General features: G+C 52.2%; 2 protein-coding genes across 2 annotated transcripts; one reads left to right on the top strand and one right to left on the bottom strand.

Annotated features, from left to right (window-relative positions):
- Nucleotides 1–406: 406 nt before the first annotated feature.
- Nucleotides 407–4,304, bottom strand: B0T23DRAFT_416454 (uncharacterized protein). The gene is made up of 2 exons (XM_062839633.1): nt 4,152–4,304; nt 407–4,103 (listed from the first exon to the last, which is right to left on the bottom strand). The coding sequence occupies exons 1-2, from the start codon at nt 4,254–4,256 to the stop codon at nt 756–758; spliced, it is 3,453 nt and encodes a 1,150-aa protein (XP_062696370.1). The 5' UTR covers nt 4,257–4,304; the 3' UTR covers nt 407–755.
- Nucleotides 4,305–5,444: 1,140 nt separating this feature from the next.
- On the top strand, nt 5,445–8,066 carry B0T23DRAFT_28 (transmembrane amino acid transporter protein-domain-containing protein). Its single transcript, XM_062834234.1, has 8 exons — nt 5,445–6,047; nt 6,112–6,197; nt 6,261–6,302; nt 6,361–6,493; nt 6,546–6,976; nt 7,032–7,327; nt 7,389–7,445; nt 7,504–8,066. Exons 1-8 carry the CDS (start codon nt 5,766–5,768, stop codon nt 7,776–7,778), a joined length of 1,602 nt encoding a protein of 533 aa, XP_062696369.1. The 5' UTR covers nt 5,445–5,765; the 3' UTR covers nt 7,779–8,066.
- Nucleotides 8,067–9,245: the final 1,179 nt, after the last annotated feature.

Genomic DNA, 9,245 nt, shown 5'->3' with positions numbered 1-9,245 from the left:
ACTCTTTCCCGCATACACGCATGATGCAAGGCCGTATTAATGTTCCAACTTCAAACATCATCTTACAAAGATGACTTGGTTCCAAGAAGATCAAGTAAGAACCATGGGGCATCGCAAAACCTCATTTGATAAGCGTTATTCATCATGCATAAGTTGGTATACTCACTGGGAAAGTCACGGCATCAGCTGTCATCTTCAAACCCACGGTAGAATACAGGTTGACTCAAATCCAGATAACCTGGCGGCCATCGCAAGGACCAAAAGACTGGTAGCGGCGAGGGGGGCGAGGATATTCCAGAATGAATACGTATATGAACTAATGAGTTTGCCCGCGCGGTCTCGTCGTCAAACAAGTATAAATAAATAACTTCAGATATCTTTTCCTTCAGCTAGCACATAGCAATATGGAAGTTGTCATTATATATTCATCCGACAAGCAAGCTCTATACAACTACCTCCAATTCCGGCAAGCAACTCCCGCTATGACTACCTATGACTGCAATATGAGACTGCATTTGGCTAGTTTCCATGACGGTCTGTGCTTCTGACTGTTGTCAACGCCCATCTGACTCTGTCATGGCCATGATTATCCCCATCCAATCATAGTATGACGGCAAGCTTGTACGCAAATGCGAAACCCAAGGAAGCAAATGACTGAAAGCTATAATCAAGCAACATGGAGGGTATTACGAACTATTGATCCCAACTAAACCATTTGCCCACTCGCAGCGAAGAACAATTTTCCAAGACGCCCCTCAGATACTCCCAAACTCCTCCTCATTGATCAACCTCCCCAAAATCAAACTCTGAATAACCAACTCATCACTCAACGTCCTGACTCTCTTCAATGGCGGCTGCTTCTCCGCCTCGGTCGGCTCATAGACGTACCCCACACTCTGCCTCTTCCTCTTTTTGCTCTTTGTACTCTTCCCGCCACCACCGGCGCTGGCACGGGCACTACTGGCATCACTCTCACCCACCCCTAGGATATTCGGACTCGCGAACAACTCGGCCCCATCCGTTTTCCCATCCACATAAACCCAATTGTATGGTTTCCCCTTACCGCCTTCTGCCTCCTCCTCCGCCCTTTCCAACACCCTCTTTGCCTCATCCAAACTGCCCACCCGCCTCAATTCCGCTCCCAGTACTCTCGCTAAGAAAACATAAGCCATCTTCCTCCCTTCCTCTTGCTTCTCCTTCTCCTTCTCTTTCTGGGTTTTCCTTCCTTTCTTATCCCCACTCGTGCTCATGACAAGAAGTATCCTACTCCCGCCCAGCCACCGTCCCCTTCTCGCCACCGTCTCCACGAGCTTTGCCGTCCTGGCATCATAGGGCGGTAGGTTCCGGGAGAGAATGGCGTCTCCCAAGAACGCGGACTGCCCGGCAGCAAGAAGATAGGGCGACCAGTCGACTATCGAGTTGGAAGAGAGGCATGTAATAACCCAGCGGGAAGCAAGGATGGGGAGTCCGAGACCAAGGGCCTGCATGTACTTGACTTTGCGGGAGTGGCCATCGGCGATGAGGGCTGTGAAGCCGGTGTCTCGGCCGGTGCTGTTGAGAGGTAGGTCGACGTCCGACGGCGGTGATGAGTTGTGGTCTTCGTTCTTGGAGGCAGAGGTGGCAGGTTGGATAGGGATGGGTTCGAACAGCTCGTCGAAACCATTGTCGAGAACGCGGCCGCCTGCTTGCTTGATGCGTTTTTCGATGCTGGTTGCAGTTTCCATGCGTGCGTTGTACTGGTCCGTGCTCTCGCCTGTGCGCTTTGACTGGAAGGATATTGCAAACGCCATGCCTTCAAAGATCTTTGACCCACGCTGAGAGGCAGCGGTCATGGACGATGTTCTGCTGGGTTTGAGCAGGGAACTGCGAGACATGCGAACACTATGGTCGAACGTGGGTATTGTGGCTCCAGAGACGGACAGTTCATCGGCAGAACTGGACAGCCGCCTCTCGACCCGTGCCGAATGGCGCAGGCTCTCTGTTGAACTAGTCTTTGGGGGTTTGGGGAGGCGCCCATCAGCATCCCGCCTAAGGTTGTTCACAGGCGCCGGGGACGAGCTACCAACATCAGGCCTGGTGAAACTGGTAGAAGCATCTCTTGCCGGTACAGCAGTTGACGGAACGACGGGTGTGGAAGACAGATTTGAAAGATCCGAGGTTGTCTGAATAGCAGCATCGACGGCAGACGACGACACGCTTGCCTTGGTTGTTCTCACCGTTCCCGATGTCGGTATCTTTGCTGCCTGATCTGCACCGGACGAGACTCTCTTCTTTCTACTTCTTCTTTCGAACACCGGCGGCGATGAAGAGGGAATATCACAGGAGGGTGCTGGTAAGACCGGGAGTTGAGAAGACGAAGGCAGTTCATGCGCGGATTTATCAGCGAGTATACTCTCAGTTGGACTTGTTGTTGGATGCGCATCCGCCCCGGATGTGTCAGGTACCGGTTCCTTGCGAACTGGTGAAAGAGGTCTGGGTGCTGGACGCTGGCTCGGTCGTGGGCTCTTGAAGACGGCGTCTGGCTTCTGTGCCCGATCCTCATCTGGCCCAGACTGTGTAGACTCGTCATCTACAGCATGCGCCGCAGCAGGCTTGGCCCCTTGTTCCTGAGAATCTTGTACAGTATTTGGTATTGCTGGTTCCTCATCCCCATGCTCCGGCTCTTGCGTCGCTCGTTTCGCTTTGCCACGCCTGTTCTTGTTGGATGATGGGATCTCAACATCATCCGACTTGGCTACCAGCGGAAACCGGATCTCAGTCAGCTGTTCCAGGGCAGCCTTTTTCTTTAACTTTGCCCTTCTGCGCCTGACCATGGATGTTTCTGTATCTTCATCGTCCGGAGGGCCTGGGGGATCTGATCCCGCTATCGGACTCGACCACCGCTCCTGCGATTTTTCCATCGGCTCGTAGCTGGCAAAGGGACGTTGTTCAGCCTTCTTCTTCTTCTTCTTCTCCTCCTTGAGCGGCTTTGTTTGCGGCGATTCCGGAATCACCATGTCGTCTTCCGAGGCACCAGGGTGAGAGCTCGCCGGCTTTCGCTGCGTTGCCCTCGGCGGAGGTGCATCGGGTAAGACAGCTGGACTTGATGGTACATGATGCGATGGCGATGAACGCAGACCCCGGGCTCGCAGTGGCGACGACACAGCCAGATTCGGTGATGCTGTGTGATGCATAAAATCTGAGGGGGAAGGGCGCGAAGAGGTCGGACTGGCGAGGGCTTTTGTGGCAGAAGAAAACTGGGTAGCTCCAAATAGCTGCGAAGGACCAAGTAGTTGGGATTTGCTTTGGCGGAACGGATTGTGGTCTGAGACGGGAGTCTCGGGCACCTGCTGGGCAGGCGAAGCCTGTTGTTTCTGCGAGTGCATGTTCCGCAGGCGCGCGATGCTGCCAAAATCAACGCGACCTGAGCCATCCTGTGTCGTCGTCGAGGTGGTTTTGTTGGTGGCGGGAGTGTCGAGAAGTCGTGATGCTCGCGGCTCGGGAACGGCTGTCGTAACAGAGGCTGGCTCCAGAGAAGGGCTGCTTGGGCCAAGCTTTGGCGAGCTTCGAAGAGTACCTCTGGTTTTTGCCTGTGACGCTGAAGCAGCATACCTGTCGTAGCTCCTTCCGCCGTTCGATTGAGTTGTCTCGTTGGAATGAGCCGAAGGTTGAGTTTCGGCCTGCTTCTGCTCCTCTGCCCTGTCAGTCTCTTGGGCTTCTTGGCGCGCCTTTTCTTGGGCTTCCCGCTTCTCCTGCTCTTCCTTCTTTTTCTTTTGTCTTTCCTTTTCCTCCTGCTCCCACTGAGCGGCCATGACCAAGAGTTGCGAGGGCTTGAACCAGGAGACCTTTGGCTTATTGGCCTCTTCTCGTTCTCGTTTGCGTTCTGCAGCCTGTCGGGCCTTCCATGCGCGGTACGCCTCCATGTCGAGCGGCTTGTTCTCGGTGAGGTCGTCGGCCGGGCGAGAGTTGCGTACGCGGTCCTCCTCCGACTGTGTCAGGGGAGGTAACAGATCCTCATCTCTTTGTTTTCTCGGTGGTTTGTTCATCGTCGGGGATGGCGCCGAGGATGTTTTGGAGGACGATGACGAGTTCGAGATTGTTGCCCGCGGGCGGATGTTGCTTGTCTGAGAAGGTTAGCAGGTCGACAAAGCGAGAAGTGGCTGAGAACATACCTGGCCGGCGCCGTAGGTTTTCATGTAATCATCGAAGACAGCTTGGGTGTCGAGGGATTTGGTCGCGTTGGGGTCGTCGCGGATGTCCTTGAGCGCGTCGGACATGGTGACGTTTCAGTGGCCCAAGGCTCGACGCTAATGTGTGTAGGTTGCCAACGGATGCACCCATGCGCGGATGCTGTCACCCTATCACTCGCATCCGATTCGAGCACACTGTGTCCGGACAGGCCAAAGTTGTTGTGTGAGCGGTCTGGACAATTTCCACCCTTGCCGCGCGAACATTTCAGGGTTGACTTGTTGCTCAATCAAAACCGTGGCTTGCTGGTTTGCCGTCAGGGTTGTTGTTGTTGGTCCGGCTACAGAGGGATTGAAAGGGAAAGTTGAGAAGCACGGTGTGGCGGCGCGACAAGAGCGCGCTGTCACGTGCACTCACTTGTGCTACTTGAACACGGCCGGCATCCAGTCTGTGATAAGATAAAGCACTCACGGCAGCACGTCATTGCCCCTGTTCCGCTTGCCCCATATTTCAGCCACAGCTCTAGCCACATATATAGCCACCCCCATACCCGCGCAACCCCACTTGTGCCTGTGCCGCTGCGGACTGGAGTATGCGTTCTCCACTTGGATTCGGCCTGGCAAGGAAGCCCTTCGTCAGTCGGACTTCCAAAAGCAGGTTTGATCAACGAAGCTTAACACGAACACGGCATGTTGTGACACTCACCTTCCTGCTATTCAAAAAGCCTTCATAAGTGACACAGACCGATGGAATAATACAGCCTTATCGCTACCGTTTTCCCAAGCTCAAACCAAGTGCCATTTTTGCTCATCTTCTTCCAACGCGTTGTCAATGGATATCTGTAACGCTGCGAACTTGTGATGTCATGCTGGCCTGGGTATGATTGCGTCATTGAGCCAAGGGAACGCGTGCATGTCAACTTTGATGTTTTCGGACAAAAGAGCCTTTTCTCGGCTTCCCTGTGCTGGTACTGCAGCTTCCCTCTTGGCCGAAAGAGATGACGGATCGACCCGACGCGCAAAATAGGCGTCCACCTTGAAGGACGGCACTTGTTCGCTTTGAAGCTGCCCCACGGCCTGAGCCAGATGCTGTCGGAGGAAGGCACGAAAGCGATAGGGCAACAATACTCCAACAAAATTCCGCCGGATGCGAACTAGGAAGGATGGCGTGCTCAATGTACCTTGATTACCTAACGTCCAGTGCATTTGGACAGTACAGTAAGCAGGACGAGACAGGCCAAAACCCCCTCATGTGTCGATTGAAAACTGAATGGCAGGAACATGTCCATGTTCTGGCGAATATCCGTCCCCAATCCCTGCATCCTCGTGCCCTGGATCTTTATGCATTCCCCTCCATCGGGTTCTTTCCATTCACCTGTTTCTGGCCGAAATGTTACCGTTATCTCAGCATCCTTGAACTACAAATTTCCACCTTTATCCGCCTCTTGCTTTGCCATCAAACATGTTCCCATCCAAGCAGTAGCATCCAACTCTGTATCCACGACAAACATCGTCTAGACTTTTAACTGTCTTATCCACACCACATTCGCTTAGTTTTCATCTCGACACGTTTGCTTGAGATATACCTCCACCTAAGCCATGTCGGCCCCCACGCCAGATCCGCCTCGGGATAATGGGAGAGAAAAGTCTCGAATCGACGATGCCACTGCGAGTACAGCCTGTAAGGAAGATGCTCGACCCAGCCTCTGGTCCTGGACCAAGCTCGACGATACCACCGCCATCGGTCCTCGCATAGGCCCAGTCCTACAAAGTGTCGCCACCGCGAGTTCGGACAGCGACGACAGCATTGCCTCGCCAGGACGCCAGCGCGAACTTGAAAAGGGAAATGCTATCCAGTACCGCACATGCAGCTGGCAAAAGGTCCGTAGCATCCCAAGCACCCAGCGCAATCTTCTCGACCTAGAAACTGACCATCAATCCCAAGACTGCCGCCCTGCTCTTTTCTGAATACATATGTTTGGCCATCATGAGCTTTCCCTGGTCATACAGCGTTTTGGGTCTTGTTCCCGGGTGAGTTGAGACCCCGAAATAGGCAACCCAGCACCCAGAGACGCAGCCGCTCACAATTTACAGGCTAATCTTGACGTTGGTTGTTTGTTTGGTCGTACTTTACACGTAAGTCCTTCACACGATTCCTCGCCCCTCCTGGCTGCGCATCCTAACCCATCAATAGCTCACTGGTGCTGTGGGAGTTTTGTCTACGGCACCCCGAAGTCCGGGATGTCTGTGATATCGGCCAAATGCTCTTCTGGAACAAAAATTGGGCTTGGTGGGCCACTGCCGTCATGTTCTTGCTCAACAACACAGTAAGCCGGCTACCGATGCACCACACGGACTGCATGAGCTAACAGCCAACAGTTCATCCAAGGCTTGCATGTCGTCGTGGGCGCCGAGTATCTCAATACCATGACCGGCACAGACCCGGGTGTCGCTTGTCGGACCGTCAGCTTTGGCATTATCATTGCGCTCGTCTGCTGGCTCTGCTCGCTTCCACGGACATTCAATACCTTGTCCAAGCTTGGAGTGTTTTCTGCTCTCTTTACTTTTATTTCGGTCGTCCTTGCTGCCGCCTTCTCGGGCGCACAGAAACACCCAGCTGGATATGATCCCCGCCCATCATTCACGTCAGACTCCGGAGTAGCATCGGTCGGAGGTAACCCCATCGTAACCGCACTTCCGGTCAAGTCAGCGTCCTACATTGCCTGTTTCAATGCTTTTCTCAACATATCCTATACCTTTATCGGGCAAATCACGCTCCCCAGCTTCATCGCAGAGATGAGAGAGCCAAAGTGAGTGCCGCCATTTTTCATAGCTCCATCCATTATATGACTAACGATCATCCAGGGATTTCCCGAAAGCCTTATGGGCTTGTGCCATTGCCGAGGTTATTCTGTTCAGTGTTGTCGGAGGAGTTATTTACGGGTACACTGGAAACCAGTACATGACTGCACCTGCATTCGGTTCACTCGAAGAAACCTACAAAAAGATTTCCTTCTCATTCATGATCCCGACCATCATTTTCTTGGGCGTCTTGTATGCCTCGGTTTCGACGCGATTCATCTTCTTCCGCATCTTCAAGAACTCGCAACACATGACCGAGCATACGCTTACCGGATGGTCAACATGGGCGGGTATTCTTCGTGAGTCATCCACTCGCTTCCGAGAAATTTCGCTCTCATCCCGTGCTGACACCAAATACAGTGACAACATGGATTTGCGCTTGGATCATTGCAGAAGTTATTCCATTCTTCTCATCCCGTGAGTCTCTTGACACCATACCCCAAACCAATGCACACCCAACTAATCCCAACACCAGTCCTTTCCCTCATGTCATCACTCTTCGACAGTTTCTTCGGCTTCATCTTCTGGGGTGTTGCTTATTTCCGGATGCGCAAGGCCGATGCGAGAGCCGGCATTACGAGAAAGAGAGGCATCGGCACCATTCTATTGGATGGGACCAACATCATCATCATACTCGTTGGCTTCCTCTTTCTTTCCTTTGGGAGCTATGCGAGTGTGCTGGGTATTTTGGAAGCGTATGATACAGGATCGGTCAGGAGCGTGTTTTCGTGTGCGAGCAACGGTCTTTGACAGGAGTCATGTCTGTTGGGTGCAAAGGCTCCCGCAACTGGAACAAAATGTACAAGACCTTCCTCGTGATCCGTTGACCAACGAGATCTTTCTTGGAAGTAATACAAACCAGCGATTCCGATTTATTTGCCAGATTTACGTTTCCAGCACATCTACGGGTGGATTCCTATACCTTGCCTATTGTACGATATGATAATGTCCACTTTAAAGCTCCCCCCTTAAACCACATAACAGAAAGAAGGGGATTCATCATATGTTTTCCACATTTTGTTTTGTCGTCCTGTTACCCGTCCACTTAACATCTCGGCATGGTGCAGCCTTCGGACAGAAAATCTGTCATGCGACACACCACAAGCATACAATACCGTTACCAGCCAATCCGCAACCATCTTCCAGCCGACGGAAGTCCCAACCGAGAGACGAAATGTGGGAATTAGAAGAAGAACGATATGTCGATTTGGCCGGAACATTAGATGTGTGATATGGTTGGTTTCGCACGAAATAACATTGCCGGAGCTGAATCCACTTCGACAAGTGACAACCATCATCGCGACTGCCGCCACCATTATCAACCTACTGAGCAACTTGGGGAACACTGTCGCTCGTACTGAACCATTTGCAATAAGTACATGAACGCGAGGGAAAGTGCCGGCCTTCCTTCATCAAATGCGAACTTGCAAAGAAAGCCGAACAATATCTTCAAGATGTCATCGATGAAGGAGCCAGTCAAAATCCCGGTCGAGTGCAGCCGCCACAATTCGGCACGGGGGTGGGAACGCGCTTTCGAAGTTCGATAATGATCCAAAGACCGCATTGGCAGACATCTTAGCCCCGACAGGTTTGTTGGGGGAATACGAACACCGGAAGGACCTGATACCATGATGACGGGCTTCTGCGCGGCCATCACGGTAGCCATCGACGTGCACGTTGCGCATGGTCTCAATCAACTGAAGGACCGGGGTTGACATCGAAGTATGTCATGACTCCTCCAGAGTATAGGGACGCAAGGAGCAAGTGACGATGCTGCTGAGCTTGAGGAGGAATGGAAGTATCGAAGTGACTGGAGTGAACGAAGACGAAGCACTCCAGTGGCTACCACGAGTTTGATTGGTTGAGGACAGAAACGATATCCTTCACCGAGGTGATGCTCAACTGGTTTTGTAAGGCTGCACACAGACACAATGCCTAGGAAAGGGTCTTCATGTCTGCAACTCATTCCTTCCCATCCTTCTTCTGTTTTCGACCTAAACCAAATTCTCTACTCTTGCCACGTTTCCATATCCCTTGTGTTAAGAACAACCCGGCAAATTTAGACATTCATATTGTGGACTACGACACTGGAAAGGATAGGCAGGTATCACAAACTAGGCCATCCTAACCAGACAGCGGAAATCCAGGACAAGGTTTCTCTTTTCTTTTTACAACTCGCTACATTGCCTACAAACAAATTCACAAATATCATCCTAC

This window comes from Neurospora hispaniola (genome assembly GCF_033458365.1).
Source record: "Neurospora hispaniola strain FGSC 10403 chromosome Unknown B0T23scaffold_1, whole genome shotgun sequence".
NCBI lineage: Eukaryota > Fungi > Ascomycota > Sordariomycetes > Sordariales > Sordariaceae > Neurospora > Neurospora hispaniola.
This window is presented reverse-complemented; position numbering and strand designations above follow the sequence as displayed.